Below are 19,080 nucleotides of genomic sequence, written 5' to 3' on the forward strand. Positions count from 1 at the left end.
CACAAGAGATGGGTGGTGGTGTATGCTCAGAACATCTGCAGCACAGATTATTTGTCAGTGGACACAGTGTAGATGTATGGACTTCACTTTGATTTCATCAGAATGAGGAGAAAATGTAAAAATTTTGGTTTTGCTTCCAAGCCCCAGCTTCATATACAAACCACAATGATAGCATATCTTCCCCTTTTATCCTCCCCCCTTCCTTGGTCCATTCTTCACCAAAGCATTTTAGATGTAAAGTTCAATAGGGACGCATGGGGAATGGGACAGGTGTCATCCTAACCCCCTCTTGCCCCTCTCCTACCCTAAATTCTCAAAAGATATTATTGGAGTATATTATTGTTTTGGTAACAATACACCCACTTTTTAAAGTCTTCTCTTTGACATTTATCAAACTGTCCTTCCTTTTGTAGGCTGTCAGCCAGATGAAACAACAAAAATATTCGACGAAAGTCTCCTTCAGTTCACAAGAGATACCTTTAGCACCAACTCCATCATACCATTCAACAGATGCAGACCTCACAGGCTATGGTATGGTTCTTTCTCTGAGCAGAATTGAACTGACTCATCATAGCTTAAAAAAGGAAGGGATTGTGATGTCCCAAAAAGAGCACTGGACTAAGAGTCAGGAAGCTTGGCTTCGTACCCCTCCTCCGCTCCCTTAGCTTTGAGACTTAGGTCATTTTTACTTTCTACACCATTTTCCTTATCCCTGTCATTGGCATTGCCTATTGCTTATCGAATATAAAAGTACTAGAACAAAAAAGGCCCTCAGTAAGTGCTGTTTGAATCTGAAGCTTACAAATTACTCTCTAATCTCTCCAAAAGAATGTTTAGTTCATGAGTAATATCTCTTAAAAATCATATTGAGCCAAACTGTTAGCCTTGCATATGTTGATGTAAGCTCTTTGAAGACTGTTAATTCTCAGTACTTAAAGAAATTGGTATTCACTCTGTCTGTTTGAATTCCTGGCTTGAATTATGATGACTGGCGGTTAAAAATAGAACTTCAAAATGAATAATGGAAAAAAAGAGAGAGACAAAATGAATAATGAGTAGTTCCATTTTGCTTTTATGCTACATAAGTCAGTAAAAGGGAAAAAAGAGGACTATTTACAACACCAGGCTCACCAATGAATGGCAAAGAGTAAATCTGCATAAAGTTAGCAGGTTTGACACCTTATGGTATTTGTCCTTTACATATTTTTCATAAACATTAACTCAAAAAATTTAACAAGCAGGCAGTATTCTAAAGAATGGGATTTTTACTAAAATACCTGGTGAATGTGGTCAGCAGATGACCCCTGGGTCAAATCTGGCTCACCCTCTGTTTTTTATGGTCTTCAAGCTAAAACTGGTTTTCACATTTTTTAAAGGTTGGGAAAAATCTAAAGAATGTTTCATGAAAATTATGTGAAATTCTCATTTCAGTGTCCATAAATAAAGCTTTATTGAGACCTGGCTGGGGTGGCTCAGTGGATTGAGTCCTGGCCTGTGAACCAAAGGATGGCCCATTCGATTCCCTGTCAGGGCACAGGCCTGGGCTGCAGGCCAGATCCCCAGTGGGAGGTGCGTGAGAGGCAACCACACATTGATGCTTCTTCTCTCCCTCTTCCTTCACCGCTCTCTAAGAATAAATAAATAAAATCTTTTTAAAAAAGTTTCATTGAAATACTCATTTGTTTACATATTGTCTATAGCTGCTTTCACACTATAAGGATAAAGTTGAGTGGTTCCAACAGAGACCATAGGGCCTATAAAGCCCAAAATATTTACTGCCTGGCCTTTCACTGGAAAAGTTTGCTGACTCTGATGCAGACCAATTGAATTTTGATCATATATATCACGTAGTTATTCCTTGATAATGGAAATTAATCATCCTACAATTTTGTTTTTTTTCTTTTTTTATTGTTCAGTTATAATTGTCCCCATTTTCCCCCCATTACTCTCCCCCACCCTACCCAACTCCACCTCCCACATTCAATCCCTCCCCCACCATTGTCTTTGTCCATTGGTCCTTTGTACATGTTCCTTAACGACCCTTCCCTTTCTACAGTTTAATCTCTGGAAATGTATTCAGTCAGTCATCTACTTACCAAGCATTTGTTGGGGACTTAGTAGGTATGAGGCTCTGGGCTGGGTTCTATTAGCGACATAAATACCAGGACTGAGTCAAGACTGGCTGGGGCGAAGCAAAAGTGGAGGAGGACGGAGGTGCCATCTCCGGCATCTCTTACTATGTTTTTGCTCTCTTCTCACTCAAGAGACTAAACTAGTCATTTACAAAAGGAGTATAAACTTTTTAAAGCCTCCATGAAATGGAGGTACATTGTTTTTATTGTTAGTAAACGGGAAATGAAGTATGAAATACATGTCCAGCAAAAGCATCTAGAGACAAATCAGGTTTATAACAGTTTATTTCCAATACAGCGCATTTTTATTGTAACTGGGGTTGCGTCCCTCAATTTCCCACTGTTCACCAAGAGGCCATTAGATTAATAAATTCCACGTGGTCAGGAACGGCAACTATATGAACGCCACAACACGCCAGGCCTGGGCAAGGTACCTCACACACATTTAATTCCTCTGACAGCCTGTTAGATGGCAGCTACGGCATTTTTCTGATGAGGAGTGAGCCTTCGCTTCACCCACCTCTTAGTGTCCTTCTTGGGAACTCAAATTCAAACCTGTGCCCTTTTCTCACAAAGACCGTGGTTATCGCTTTGTCGGAGCAGAACCCCCAGGGTCTCACCAAGAGCCCATTTCCTTTCGCTTTATACGGGGATTGGCAAACTGTCTGCAGAGAGCCAGATAGGTAGTAAATACTGAAGGCTTGCGGGCCATGTGGTCTCTGTTGCAGCTACTCGGCCTGCCGTGGCTGTGTGATAGCAGCCACGAACTGATGTGAGTGGATTGGCAGGGCCGTGTTCCAGTGCAGCATTATTTACGGACATTGAAATTTGAATTTTGTATAATTTTCACATGTGTCGAAATACTATTTTTCTTTTTATTTCTCCAACATTCTGAAAATGTAAAAACTGTAGGAACTTTTGCTTTTTTGCATTATTTTTATTATCAACACTATTACAGTTGTCCCCATTCTCCCCCTCTTTGCCCAACTCCACCCAGCCCCCACCCCCACGCCCCAAAAAACCATTCTTGGCCCTCAGACCTTGTCTAGTTAGTCCGCTGGCCCTTGTTTCTCCGTAAGTATAATGAGCTTTATGGATCTCAACTTGGCGTCAGTGCATTAGCAGCAGCTGACCAGCAGGTGGGGCCCTCTATTATCAGCCCTTTACTAAATGATAATTGCAATGTAAAAATCAATACTCATGAAGATTAATCTTTGTTGTAAAAAAAAAAAAGGTGGGGGAAACATCTCGGGAGACTATTATTTGTATAAGGTTCTCTTGAAAATGGTATTTTGACAGTTTTGATTTTTCGATGGGTATGGTTTAGTCATCTGAGAAACGCCTATGTATAGAATTTATGCTAGATAAGTGGGTATTATTAAAAATCTTTTCTTAGCCTCTAAATTTTTCTAAAACAATGGTTTTAAAAAGTAAATCTTTATAAAGCAGCAATAATACTTTTAACAGTTTTTCATGTATGGAGGCAGCAATTCTTGAGTTATGTTTATAATACCTTTTTTTTTTTACTATGTATACAATTAGGATAATTTTTAGGGTTTTTTTTTTCAGTTGCATCATACTCTGTGGTGTAGTTTAAGGTTGAAAATTTTTCAGACTAAAATTGATGATTTGGAGATGGGGTTAGTTATTGTTTTAATCTCAAAGGTGTCATAGGAACCTCACATTCCATTCCTGGGTGAATGGGCAGTAGTGACCCAGCTTTTTCCTGCGTGGTGCCTGGCAGAAAAAGAGTGAAGTGCTAAGCACACGCACACTGTGGGCTCTCCAAGTATGCGAGCTGAGCTTCGTCTCCTACTTGCCAGTCATTCCGTGTTCAATCCTTCTCCAGGTGGTTTCCAGGCTCCTCTGTCAGTGGACCCTGCCACGTGTCCCATTGTCCCCGGCCAGGAAATGATTATAGAAATATCCAAGGGACGTTCGGGGCTTGGTCTCAGCATTGTGGGAGGAAAAGACACACCTTTGGTAAGTTTCTAGATGTGAAATATGCCCACTGTCACAAAGTTTGTTTTGAGCCTCATTATGGCCATGTGTCACATTGCGGAAGAGTCGTTTTTTTCATGGTGTGGAAAAAAGTGTAATTGTAGATGGATATATATCCGTATTCTGGGCAGCTCTCAGATGTTTCTCTTTGTTTAATATTCACCAGGATTTTCTCCATGCAGAATGCTGAATAGTTTTTATAAGTGCTTATCAGACCAACGACATCACAGCAGCATTTAGAAATATTATAACAGTTTTTAGGGTGGTGCTTGGATATACAAAGTGCAAATATAAGTATGAACTATTGTTATTATCATCATCATTATTATTTAATGGAATGCTAGATAAAAGTATACATCAGTTCTGCCCTGGCTGGTGTGGCTCAGTGGATTGAGTGCCAGCCTGCGAACCAAAGGGTTGCCAGTTCGATTCCCAGTCAGGGAACACACCTGGGTTGCAGGCCAGGTCTCCAGGAAGGAGTGTGTGAGAAGCAACCACACACTGATGTTTCTCTCCCTCTCTCCCTCCCTTCCGCTCTCTCTAAAAATAAATAAATAAATAAAATATTTTTTAATGTATACATCAATTCTAGCCCAGAAAGTTAGGCTTTGCTTTCTTCTGACCGTGGTCCCGTCTACTCATAATGTTTCTTTAAAAATTGGTCTAGAATGTTAGTTTTTGCTTGGATGATAGATCTTTGATTATTTAATACCTTTTGATTGTCACTAATCAATATTGCCATTAAAATGTAAAACTTTATGGGTTTTCATTTACTCAAAATGTGATTAATAAATGTATACATATTTGAATAGTAGTATATGCATAATATACAAAGTTAAATTGACACAAAAGGATATAAAGTGAAAAATAAATATCCCTTTGCCCTAGATTTGCCCTCTCTCCCCACCCCCAACTCTAACCAGGGCCTCTCCCTAGAGACAATCACTGTAATTAATGAATATGTTTTTAAATGAGTATTTTGGTATTTCTTTTGCCTATTTTATTTAGTAAGGAATAAATTATATATGCCAGATTTACAGATAAAATAAGTATAATATCAATAAAATGATTCTACCCATTTTTGGCAGGAATATAATATTTCTGTGTTAGTACTATTGATGGGTGGGAAGATCCTATTCCATTTTTCAGTAACAAACATTAGCCCCCCAAAGCACTAGGCAACTCAGACACAGTGTTTGCTGCAGAAACATGGGTCTTAATGCCTTGTACACGTTTTCTGGATGTGGTCCTTCTCTCTCCGACTCCCTGGCCTGACCTGGCGAATCCTAATGTTCTGCTCAACCCTACTGCTGAAGCACCTGAGCCTAAATGTGCTCAGAGGCCGGTTTTTATTTAGTAAAAGATTTCATCTCCTTCAGACTGATGAAAGATTGATTAAAACTTTTCTCCAGAGTTCAGGATACCTTATTTCCTGAATTATTCTCCCTTTCCCTCTGCATGCAGGAACTGCTGTGTGTGGCTTCCTGCATACACTGATGTTTTTTCACCTGAATTTAACTAGCTCCACAACCGGTGTTAGCTCCCAGCCCTTTCATGGGTCTTTGCCTTCTTAACGCTGCAGGACTTTGCATGTCTGACTTGGAATGCTCTCTGTTCAGCTTTTGATGTTGACAAAAGAGGTAAACTCTTCCTTAAGTTTTCCCTTTAAGTGATTTGATCTTTCTTAATTGTATTTTTAATAATGCCTCCTAATTATATGTGATCTGGTCTTTGAGCAGTTCATAGAAACGCCTTGGCCAGCCCTCTAGCCAGCTCCTAACATGGGTAGGAAGTAACACACCATCAACATAGCACCAGAACAGACCATGGTGCCCCAAACCTGCATATGCACCCCAGCTCTCAGACTCTGTGCCCCTCCTTCCACATTACTCCCTTCCTGCCCTCTTCCCTCCTCCCCGCCCCCTCCAGTGTTTGTTACCTTCTGGAGGATGTCTTGTCCAGCTTCTCCAGCTTCCATGATCTCTTTTCTGCTGATTCTGAGCAGATGGTTGACTGGCTGCTCATTCTTCTTTTAGCTCTCAGTAATATTTTTATCTCTATTATTTACCAGCTGGGACAGGTTCCTTACTCCCTGAGTGCATTTCCTGATCTATCAATGGGGATGGTAATACCATATACAGTTGTTAGGAGGATCAAAAAGATGACCAGTATATAGTGCTTAGCCTGATGCCTAGTACATTATAAGCAATTGCACATGATATGTACCTTCTCCATGCCTCAGTTTCCACATGTAGTAAGTGAGCTTAACAGCTCTCACACACTGGGTTGTGGTGAGGATCGGAGACTTTGCAAACGGTAGAACATTTTATATGTGTACTACTGAGGTCGTTGGGATTGTACTGAGAAACTGCTGGTTGACCCCAAATATTGGGTGTGTCTCCCTTCCAGGGCCTGTTCTCTCATTTTCCTCAAGAGATGTTTCTGAATGCTAAATAATTAAATTTGTATAAGTAAAACCACATTTGAAATAAATCTAAGAAAATTCTGTAGTGACTCATAATCAAAAAGGAACCCTGTGATTATTTATTTATTGCAAATATAAGTCTCTCTATACTGCTTAAAATAAGGCAGAACTAGATTTCCCCTAGGAACTCAGAAGACTTTAGTCAGCATGTCTGGCCTAGCTGAATGAATTTGTTAGCCGGTGTATATACATATATACTTTTCTTTTGTTGTTATTACTGTGATTTTGTTTTGTGTGAGTTGGTTACAAAACCTAAAGAAGCGGGGCCTGCGCTGCTCCTGGGCCTTTCATGTCACCTACATTTGTGCTGCTGGCTGCCAGCCCGAGGGCTCCCACTGCCCAGCGTCACCTCCTGTACCCGGGGCGTCAGGCTGTGTGCTAAACACTACGCTCTGCTTCTCTTGCCACTATGAGGCAGCCAACAGTTGTTTTCTTTAAGAACATCTTGAGGTTCATAGTATATAGTCCCGCCTTTTGAGATTGTAAATCCCATTGTCCTTGGAAGGATAAGCACCACTTAAAAATGAGAAATGGGACATGGCTTTTATTTCCTAACCTCAGGTACCTCATCAAAAGCTGTAAATTAGACTCACATAATATATAGGCGTGTCGTTTTGGTGAGGCTGAACAGCACAGGGATGGAAGGTGCTTTAACAAATAAAACCATTGTTTGTCATGATGAATCTTTCTTTTTCCCCCTCCAAGTTTTGACCTGGGACAAGCAGCCTAATTGACACTCCAGTGCACACCGTCCGGTCGGGTCCTGGGAGGCATCCAGAGAGCAGAAAGTTAGCAAACCAAGATGAGAGCCTATGAAAGGAAATTGTGGACAATGTTGAGATCCACTCTCAAAAGTACCTTTGCACTTGCCCTTGCACATCTGATTATGTGATGCACCCTTACTTCAGCTCCAGTGCTGAGAAAGAGCACGTTTTGCATGCTGGTGACCCTTCTTACACATCTGCTCCAACCCTCCCAATTAGGATTTCTGTGCCCTCTTTGTTGTATGTCCAACAGATATTTTTGCTGTCTTGAGAGGAATTAAGCCTCTGGGACTTGGTCTTGACACCACATCAGTCCTATCTGCTATAAATAGTGTCTCTGGAGCCAAGACAGATGGTTTCTGAGATCACAGAGGGAGATCTCATTTAGGATCCCAATGTACTTGCAGAAGGTCATCTAACTAGGCTTTTTAAAATACCAAGATAATGATGAGGGTGAGCCTCCTGGGACACTTTATGAGTACACCTGGACCCAATCCTCACCGACGAGCTCTGCCTCTGTTGTTTCAATCTTATGATGTGCTCCCAGGTCTGCTTTTGGTGGGTTTGGCTCTTCTGTGATAGGTTGCACATGTTTGCTCAAAGGCTGCCCTTTGCTTAGTGCTAAGAATACAAAATTGAGTGAAAAACCCTGTCTTCAAAGAGCTCACACATCCATTCAAGTTGATTCTATTGCCTTTAATGTTTATGGTCTAATATAGGGGGTCAACCAATGAAAAATCATAATAGGGACTATTAAAATAAGGACTTCCTCTGGAAAGTAGAGCTTAGTATGCACTTTATAGATTTAATTAATGTAGGCTGGTTTTTATATGTTTCTTGTAAGCCAGTGTGTTAGTCCATTCGGACTGCTGTAACAAAATGCCACAGACTGGGTGGTTTATAAACAACAGAAATTTATTTCTCATAGTTCTGGAGGCTGAAGTCCAAGATCAAGGTGCCAGCGTGATTGACTGAGGGCCTTCTGGGTTGCAGGCTTCTCGTATCCTCACATAGTGAAAGGAGCAAGGGGGCTCCTGTGGGTCCTCTTTTTAAGGGCACAGATCCCACTCATGAGTGCTTCGCCCTCATGACCTAATCATCTTTCAAAGGCCCCACCTCCTAGTACCATTACATTGGGCATTAGGATTTCAATTTACGAATTTGAGGGGGACACAGCCAGGAAACCAGATAAGGCACATTGCATAGAAGAGGTAGTATATTAATTCACGTTTTTTATTTTCTTCTACCCAACTATTCATCCATCCTTTAACCCTGCCTTCCCCTCCCCTTTTTTGGTTTTGAAGTGGTTGTTTGCATGAAATCTTGCAGCCCAGAGGACTTGGCACATATTCTGCCAAATGAAAGGCCGAGCACTCTTACCTCTTATGATGATTGCAGCATATTCCTTAAACCCCTCCCTGAAACCCTCAATACCCTCTTCTCAGACATGTTTGCTTGATGATCAGAAGTACATCTCCCTTGTTCTCAGCCTTGGGAATTCTAGAGAAGAGAAAAAAATTGGAAATTAATCTTTTATCTTAGAGTTTTAGCAGACCTGAACTGTTCTTGGAATTGAACAAAGGAAGTGGAGAAAGAATGAGGAAAAGTTCTCCAGGATCCTCACTCTGTGTATTTTGCTTTCTCTGGGTACCACTGCCAAAGGTCCCAAACTGTGGACAGTGTGTTCTGTCGAACTAGCAGGCAGCACAGCGGAGTAATGATGCTGATTCTGTGGCATCAGCATCCCAGATCTTTAACTGTGGGCCTTGGACAAGAGACTTAACTCTTCTAAATCTGCTTCTTCATTTGTAAAATAGTGATGATGACAAAAATCTACCTCTTGAGGTTGGTACAATATATGGATTAATTAAAATAAAGAATATAAAGGGCCCTAGCTGGTATGGCTCAGTTGGTTGGAGCATCGTCCCGAACACAAAACATGGTGAGTTTGATTCCAGGTCAGGGCACAAACCTAGGTTGCAGCTTCAATCCCTAGTCAGGGCACATATGGGAGGCAACCAATCAATGTTTCTCTCCCTTCCTCTCTCTCTAAAATCAATAAACACTAAAAAATACATATATATATATATAACCCTAGCTGGTGTGACAGTGGATTCAGTGCCAACCTGCGAACCAAAGCGTTGCCAGTTCGATTCCCAGTCTAGGGCACATGCTTGGGTTGCAGGCCAGGTCCCCAGTAGGGGGCACACAAGAGGCAACCACACACTGATGTTTCTCTCCCTCTCTTTCTCCCTCCCTTCCCCTCTCTAAAAATAAATAAATAAATAGAATAAAAAGTGCCTTTTCCAGCACTTGTCTATAATGAGTTCAGTTATTATTATTATTAAATGGTCATATTAAAATAAATCCTTAGCCCTGGTTGGAGCATCATCCCATAACCTAAAAGTTGCAGGTTCGATTCCTGGTCAGGGCACAAACCTAGGTTGCAGGTTTGATCCCCAGTCCAGGCACTTACTGTCCCCAGTCTGGATGCATGCAGGAGGCAACCAGTTCATGCTTCTCTCTCCCATCAATGTTTCTCTCTCTCCCTTCTTCTCTCCCTTCCTCTCTCTCTAAAAGCAATGAAAAAATGTCCTGAGGATAATAAATAAATAACTAGTCAATGCCTTTAAAAAAATGTAGATCTTTAGCTCCCATCGTCTGTGTCTCTGGTATGTTACCTGTATCCTGAGAAACATGACTTCGTTTCTAGATAATCAGATATTTGTTTTTTAGCATGAACATTTTATAAAGTGATTCAGGCACTGTTATTAATATGGAACTAAGATGTATCATTTCATTTTATTCCCACAACAACCCTACAGGAAAGCAATGTTCCCATTTTACAGATGAGGAAACTGAGGCACAGATTAAGTTAGGTGGCTTCTCCAAGGGCATAATACTGGCATTTCATCCAGATGGGGTTTGATTGGACAGTCTGACTCTGAAGCCACACAATTTGTGCCCCTTTTCTCATGCTGCACTGTGTGCCATCAGCCTTCTCCTGTGAAATGGTGCTGTTCCCTGCCTCGCCCATTGGACCCTGAGCTCCTTGAGAACAGAGCTGTTTTATTTTATTCTGTATCTTCAGTACCCCCACACAGTGCCTTACACACTTAAACAACTTACACAAAAATATGACTCTCTGTCCAGCCTCTCTGGAGTCCAGCCATTCTGGCCTCCTTCAGTTCTTTAATGAGTCTTGCCCCCACCCAATGCCAGGCTTTTGCGCATACTGTTAGATCTCTGTGGGGTGCTTCTCTGATCAGTTTTAACTATAGTTAGAGTATGCTATTCATTTCTGGGCATGATTGTGTGGTTAAAAAGAAATAGTTGAAACCACATCATTTGAGAAAGAATAGAACAGACTGGAAAAAGGAAAGCCAAAAAGACAATGATGTCTTCTGCACACATGGAAGGTTATCTTCTTAGGGATGTAGGAAAAGATCACTTCAGGTACTCCCAAGGCAGCTCACTGAAGAACAGGTTTTACGTGACTATAAGGAAGAACTTTCTGAACATCAGCTGACCAAAGCCAGAGTGAACTGCCTGGGGACAAGCGTGCGCCCTCTTCGGAAATATTTTGACAAAGGCAGGCAGCCACTTTGCAAGGATATATTATAAGTATTAGGCTTTTTTTTTTTTTAATCAGGGAGGAACCTTTACATTTATAACTATTTTTCAATATAATAATATAGGAAAATGCACAATCTCTTTTTATATTCCTATCTCATAAATCTTTTATTTATTTTTTATTTTTAGAGAGAGGGGAAGGAAGGAAAAAAGAGAGAGTGAGAAATATTGATGTGCGAGAGAAACGTTGATCAGTTGCCTCTCACATGCCCCAAGCCAGGACCTGGCCCACAACCCAGGCGTGTGCCCCGACCGGGAATCAAACCACAGACCTTTTGGTCTGCAGGACATTGCCCCATTCACTGAGCCACACCGGTCAGTGCTGTCAAAAATTCCTTTCAACTGCAAAGTCTTGTCTTTTTTTTATTAGAGAATTAGGCCTAATCATTGTTTTTGTTTTGTTTTCTGGATGCTTCGAAAGGTGAGTTTAAACATAGAAGCCCTCGTTGCTATGCTTTTATTGGTCTTATGGGTCTGGAGATAGGCTTGTTTCTTTGCAAGAGGCAAACAATTACACCAGGACATTTGTCTAGTAGTCTTGGTGCCATCCCTTTGTAAATGGGACTCCCAGGATAGATTATAAAATTTAGATATTCTTAATATCAAGAAGGCCTGGGAATGTCAGATGCAGACTGTTGTTATTTCTCTTCAAGTTTCAAACCTGCATATTTTTTGTCACCTGATTTAGTACCAATTTAATACATTCTTATTAAACAGAACTTCTATAGGGCAGATACAATGGCAGGAAGCATCAAGGTAGCTAGACTCACCTTTCTGGATACCATGTGGCAGAGTCCATCCACCTAGAAATTGAAGTGAAGAATATCTGTCCTTTAGCTATAACCATATGCCAGGTTCCCATTTAACCCTTCAGTATGTGGATGCTATTACTCAGTTATTACTGCTTGTGACCACTTCAATGTGGAACTGCAGCAATTTAAACCACTAGATAGTTTTTAAAGTAAGCAGAATAGAAAGCTATTTTACATTTGATTAAGTGTTTTATTTTGCCATTCCCCTTCAAATGAACTTTGCACAGTCTATTTCATAAGGAGTGCGGTTTGCTTTGGCTTGTAATTCCCCCAAAGCCAGGCTCCTTTTATCATTATTGCTTAAGTCATATATTTTTACACAAAACATCTTATTACCTTAGTTTTATTTTAAAATCAAAGTGGAGTTTGCAAAAAGTCTATGAATCACACTGAAAGAATGTTAACGAATAGTACCTCTGAATTTCCAGATTTGGACATTTCTGATCTTAAAGAATATGACTGTAAGCAAAAATATTATGCAAGCTGAGTAAAATTTAGATAAATAAGGACCAGATGGAACTATAGGGACTTATAAAGTATAAGGCAAATATTGTTCCATTTCCTTAAAATAAATCTGTATTTCAGTATGAAAAATTATATTCATATTGATGAGTCTCAACTTTTTGTTAAATCAGACTTGGCAAGGGAACTCCATTATAAGTAAATATAAAACAGGTTGGGGTTGTTTTTTTTTTCTTTTGAGCTTGACAAAAGAAAGCTTTTCAGGGTCTTAAAATGTGGAACATTTTTTATATATTCACAACAGTTCTTTATATTAGCTATTTTATTGCTGTGATTTTCATTTCACATTTTAGCTATCTGTAAATAGTGTGTAAGAGTTTACAATCCCTGCGTTTGAGTTTTAGGATAGCTTACACAGTCCATTGCTTTAAAACAAAACACACATACACACACAGACTGGAGTTATTGCTTCCTGTGTAGCTGCTGATTTAATCCTTATTTTTATGTCAAACAAGCCACTATATCTATCGCTGATGTAATACTTATTTATGATGTCTATAGTTTATTATCTGAGAATATTTCAGTATTACAAATAATAGGTACTAAACATAGAGATCCATTTTCTTTCTCTTTGAAGGTTTGGTAGGTGCGTAACTTCATACCCCCAAGCATAGAGAATAGATAAACATATTGAGATTAGGATATATAGAATATCTTTTTGTCCCTTTTGTAGCAGTTTTATGAGGGTTAAATGAAGTCTCGTCTGTGTTCTGAGATTCGGGGAAATTCTGGGTGATGAACCCTAGTTTACTGGTTAGCAAAGTAGAGTAGAATACATAAGTAGTTTCTTTGACTCTTGCTACAGCCCCCCCAGGTTTTCCGAACAGGAACAATGACCTCTTTAACCTATAATGTTGGCAAACAAAACTACATCAACTTGACAAATATTGTATTTCTTCTAAACCAATAATCTTTGTTGTCCATAGTGGTAAAGCAGCACATTACGACTCACCCAAATTGTAAAATTGTTAAAATGAGAAATAAATCATCTTAGGATAAAGGAAATATAGTATGTATATGTATTGACTATGTTCTCCTTCGGGTTCTACATATTCTTATGAGATACTGAAATTAAGTAACCTCTTACTCACTGGTCCTTGTGGATCAGTGAGGGAGTGCCAGATACGTTTTGCATCAAAGAAGGAATATGTGTTTGGTCTGAAGGTGGGGAAGATTAGCACCTTTGCAACTTGAAATTATCTTTTTATTTTACCTTTAGAATTGGCTCAAAAAATATAGATCCACAAAACACACTGAGTAAGCTTAACTACATCGGCCATAGCGTAAGAAAGCTGCACTAAATTCTCCATCCTTGGGTTAATCCGTCCGCTGCCCCATTGTGCAAGGACGACAGAGAACTGCCGTTGTGCGCTGGAGGCCTGCATCTCTGTTACAGCTACCATTTGTCTGCATTCCTACCTTTGTCACCTTTCCTGTTAGGCTTCCGAGTTTCGTTGCAATGAAGTATCACCAGTGAAAAGCTCCAGTAGGGAGTACAGCCACTCTCAGAACCCACGACAGTTACGTTCCGTGAAGTTGCGGCAGGCCCCACATTAGTGAGAACTGACGAGCTACTTCTAGGGGAGATACAGATTTAGATTCCTCTGCACCTCTGGCCATATTTTCAACAGCCGGTTAATACATAATTCTTGTTTTATGTGCGTTTCTGTTTAAATATATATATATATCCTCACCTGAAGCCATTTTTTTTCACTGCTTTTAGAGAGAGAGGAAGGAAGACAGAAAGAGAAACATTGATATGAGAGAGAAACACTGATTGGGTGTCTTCTCATACACGTCCCAACCAGGGATTGAACCCATAACCTTTTGGTCTACGAGATGATGCTCCAACTGAGCCACACTGGCCAGTGCTTAGTATATATTGTTGATCACTGCCATTGAACTCATGGCCAACACCACTGTAACTCATAACCAAACGTGAGCTAACATACGAATTTTCTCCATAAGGTACATTACAGCCTTCTTGTGCTTAGGAATATTAGATAGCACTTCAGCTCTGTCATTGAGACCATTTTAAAAAGTAAAATCACAAACAAAAAAGCACAAAAGCAAAACACCTGGCACTAGAAAGCACGAAATGATGCTTAGAGTATGAGAGCTAGAACAGGAAGCCAAGTGTCATGTTGTTCTACCTCAGCTGGGAACCAGAGACTCTGGCTACTCAGAATTTTCACCACTCTGTAACATGGCTGCAAATGACAGCGAAAGCACCAAGAGCATTAATTTGGGAGTGTAAACAAATTCACCAATACAGAAACAACGAACAACGCAGATTGTACTTAACTAAAACAGAAAAATCAAAACATATAGGAACAGGACTCTTGTAGCCTGGCTCAGATCTTGTGACATTCAGATGGTCCCTTGGACTTAGCCCTGCACACTCATGACTTGAGAAAGAATAATCTAAAATATCCTTGTAGCATAATCTTTCTTGAAAAGAAGCAGTCATTATATTCTGGGATCACCATGATAATAGGAAAATTAGAAATTAAAATATGGACCACAACTGGCATCCTTCATCCTTAGAATCATGAATTGTGACTACTGTGATGTATATGTATTCCTTTATGTACCAAACATGCCCCTTAAACCTTAGAGATATTTGTATTGGGACCCCTCATTAGCAATTATTTAGCATCTATTTGGCTGATACTTTGCTTGACAGTATATACATAATTTAATTTCATCCTCAAACCCTACAAGGTAGGATTAATTAGTTCCACTTTACAGAGAAAGCAACATTGGTTCAGAGAAGTTAAATAGCTTAATAGAAGTACCAGAAAACTATGATAAGTGGCAGAGCTAAATTCTAAACACAGGTTTATGTGGCCATAGCCAGGACTCTTCCCATTATACATTGTTTATAGGCTGGAAAATTCATCTAACAGACTTGATACAGTCTGTAGTAGATTCAGATTGACCACAAATTCTATAATGCTCTTTCTGGATTCATTTAAATTGAGCTGGCCAATAGTGGTGAAGGTGGCATTGTGTGACTTTCACACCTTGGCTTCGAGCTTAGCTCCTGTTCTCCAGAAGTACTACCATCTTGCAAACAAGTCTGGACAGGCCTCCTGGAGGACAACACACGATATAGAGAGAGCCCTTGGAGGGAGAGGGGCCCAGACATCCCGCATAAGGCCCCAGCCACGCTGACTGCACATGCGTGTGAGAGCACAAGTGGCACAACAAGGAGCAGAAGAGCTGCCCGGCTGAGCCCAGCCCAAATTACCAAACTGCAGAATTCTGAACAAGCAAATGGTTAGTTTTTGATTTAAGCCATAAGCCTTTTTTAATGTTTTTGGTGTCTTTTATTTTTTTATTATTTTTTCTTGTATTTTTTTCCGTTACCATTTAGTCCCTTTATACTCTATCCCTACCCACAATCACCACACTGTTGTCTATGTCCACAAGTCCTTTTTCCTTTTTGCTCAATCCCTCCGCCCCCCAACCAAGCAGTCATCCTGCTCTCTATGAGTCTGTCTCTATTTTGCATGAAAGTTTACTTTGTTCATTAGATTCCACATATGAGTCAAATCGTATGGTATTTGTCTTTCTCTGACTGGCTTAATTCACTTAGCATAATATTCTCCAGGTCCATCCATCAGTTGCATGGGAAATAGACTTCCAGTTTCTTATGGCACCCCTGCTGGCACCCCTACAATGTGATTGTTGGAATGCTTGAAGTTGTCCCAGAGGCTGCTTACACTATCCTAGTTTCTTTGGGTTCTTTTTTCTTCTTTTTGTTCTGATTGGTTGTTTTTTTGCTTCCAGTGTCATGCAGGGAGGAACTGAAGTGTCTGGCATCAAGGCAGGAGTGGGGAGACAGCTTTCTTCCAGACAGAAAGGCAGACAAAGGCCATTGTCCTTTTCTTACTCCTTCCCCTACAGAGCCACAGAGCCAGCAGGCAGGTCCCATATTTGAGACTCCATCAACCTGGCTAACACTGTTTGTCCCACCCTGAAGATCTCTTAAGACTCTGTCCCATCCAACTTACAGACCCACCAAAGCTGTTAACCATGACTTTTCCATATGAATGGCTGGTCTTGGCTCACAACTTCCTAAGTCCCATCAAACAAACAACATGTGGCCTCAGCGAGCCCCAGGCCCAGCAGTAGCAGCAGCCAGACTAGATTCACAGTTTGGCTTCTCCCAGGAATCTCCAAGCCCAGCACAAGTAGCAGCCATCTCAGATTGCTCTTTAGATCATGCAGGTGGCCCCGGGCAGAACTCAAGTGCAGGAGGACCTTGACCTACACCACCCAGGAAACCCCAGAGTCTGCGCACCCGGTGGACAGCTACAGACCATGTTGGAGCATCACCACCCTGCCCCTGCACAGCTGATCCTCCATGGAGGGTGGAGGTTGGTGGTCAGTAGTCATAGCCAGTCCTTGCAGCTGACTAGCCTGGGTAAATCCCTCCCATTGGCCTACCAACAGTGACCAAGGCTCAACTACAAAGAGAACAGTGTAAGCAGCCCACACAAAGGGCATGCCTCCAGTACCCAGCTTAGGTGAAGGGGAGGCTGTGCCAGTGGGCCCTTTGGGGCACCTACTACATTAGGCCACACTACCAGGACACAGAGTCATAGCAGCTTTACTTAATACATAGAAACAAACACGAGGAGGCTGCCAAAACGAGGAGACAAAGAAACATGGCCCAAATGAAAAAACAGATCAAAATTCCAGAAAAACAACTAAACAAAATGGAGACAAGCAGTCTATCAGATCAGAGTTCAAAACATTGGTTCGAAGAATGTTTAAGGAACTTAGTGAGGACAGCATAAAAAAGAGCATAAAACAGCATTAAAAAGATCCAGTCAGAAACAAAGGATACACTAACTGAAGTAAAGAACAATTTACAGGGGAGCAGCAGTAGAGTGGTGAAGCTGAGAATCAAGTCAGTGATTGGTGTGCCATTAGAAGAAAGCCTTATTCTTAGGCAGGGCCTGGGCATCCTCTAACATGGTGGCTCTCTCTACTTCACTTTGCACAGTAAACGATTTCATAGCGGTTTAGAATTTTAGAGCTGGAATGGCTTTAGAAGTCATGCTATTCAACTCTGTGCTTTACTGATGATACTAAGCATTATGAACAACGATCGAACATGGTCTGTGGAGGACCATTTGCAAAACTGGCTACCTGCAGAGCTGTTAGAACATTTAACTCCTTGCAGCCCCATTCCTAGGTTCCTTCTTTCACACTTTAATGCCTTTTTTTTTCAAATCACATTGTATATGAAATATAATAGGGAATTTGGGGTTTTAAGGAATTTGGTCATGAGGATTTGGGACAGAAAGAATCATGTTCTAAGACTCTCATCCCTTTGTTTATATAAATACAGTTTGGAGCGAAGCAACTTTGCTCAAAGTGAGAAACACTTTGACAGCTTTAACCCAACACTTTTTTTTAACTCTCTAGCTGCAGTAGACATCACACATCAGTAACGTAACACAGCTACATGAGTTTTTCAGCATAGAGTTGAATACAGTTTTGGTTTGCACAGCACTGGACTGATGTTTTCCTGCCCCACCATATCATCACCCTTCATTGGCTTGGCCTTGGAACTGAGAAAGTTGTCTGCCATGTAGAACACATGTTTGGATGATTTCAGAACACTGATGGCCGTAGAGGGGAACTGCATTAAATGATGTTTAAAAATAGCACTGCTCCTCTAAGGCCACAGATGTGAGCCATGGTTTCTTCCAAAGGGGGAAAAATACCCATTTTATTTACAGTATTTTAATACTTTTTGATCCTCAGAGGTCTTTCTTATTAGGAGAGCTTTTTCCCGTAAAACAGGAAAATAAGATATAACACTCTTTTTGAATCATGGGTAAATAAGTTTTCCACCTAAATGTGAAATTTGATGTGGAACTTTTCTGCAGTTAAAATGTCCCTTAGGATTATTTTTGTGGGGAGTGGACGCAGGGGCTTTTATGAGTATGGCACAGATTGCGTTTAATTCCAGAGTAATCCAAATTAAGTAAAGCTGGCCTACAAGCGGTAAAGTTAAACCCTGTATACCCAGTCCTTTATAATGCTGTCTACCATATAACTCCTTATCAAAATTTTCTTCTAAGATGCTTGTTAAAACAATTCACTGAATATCTAGAAGTATAAGCTATAAAACCTCACTCACCCACACTGGGTGCTCATTGATACCCTTCAGTCCACAGGAGACTCGTAGCTAATTTTTCTAACACATGGCTTCTTTAAGTGTTATGGGCCTATTGTGACAACAGTAAAATTGCCTTCTGCTGAATGATTGGTGTGTTTATGAGCTACTTTATCTACTTGTTGGCAGCTTGCACAGTAAAGAAAATGGTGATTGATAGGCTGAAGTGTCTGATGACTTTGACCCTGCCTCAGGATACATTACTGCCATGTTGTGAAATTCTTTTGTAGCGATTCAGAGTTTAAATCCCCCTAGAGGAGTTTGTGATTTTTGTGGGGCTCAGTGATAATTAAGCCCCTCATAGTTGGCTCTTTTAAATTGCACTATGAACTAAACTCTGGAATTTCAGATGGATTTAATATCCACGTGTGGTAGGTAGAATGGTTATATATTACCATCAGAAGCTTGGTTGGGTTAGATTAAGATTATGACATACTAACCCTGCTCTTTTCGGGTCATTTTGATACCTTCTTCAATCTCCATCCAAATTTTTGATAATCATTTAGCAAAAATTCATTGAGTATCTGCTCTT

At 40.6% G+C, this 19,080-nt stretch overlaps 1 protein-coding gene across 3 annotated transcripts in view; it reads left to right on the forward strand.

The window, feature by feature from the left end:
- PATJ (PATJ crumbs cell polarity complex component) overlaps positions 1-19,080 on the forward strand; it is a 322,107-nt gene that overhangs the window by 250,281 nt on the left and 52,746 nt on the right. For all 3 annotated transcript variants that reach the window (XM_024565364.3, XM_024565365.3, XM_024565366.4), the window contains exons 33-34: positions 414-531; positions 3,982-4,115. In XM_024565364.3, the coding sequence (XP_024421132.2) occupies positions 414-531; positions 3,982-4,115 (252 nt within the window). The remainder of the gene's footprint in view (positions 1-413; positions 532-3,981; positions 4,116-19,080) is intronic.

Source organism: Desmodus rotundus, chromosome 3 (genome assembly GCF_022682495.2).
Source record: "Desmodus rotundus isolate HL8 chromosome 3, HLdesRot8A.1, whole genome shotgun sequence".
Lineage (NCBI taxonomy): Eukaryota > Metazoa > Chordata > Mammalia > Chiroptera > Phyllostomidae > Desmodus > Desmodus rotundus.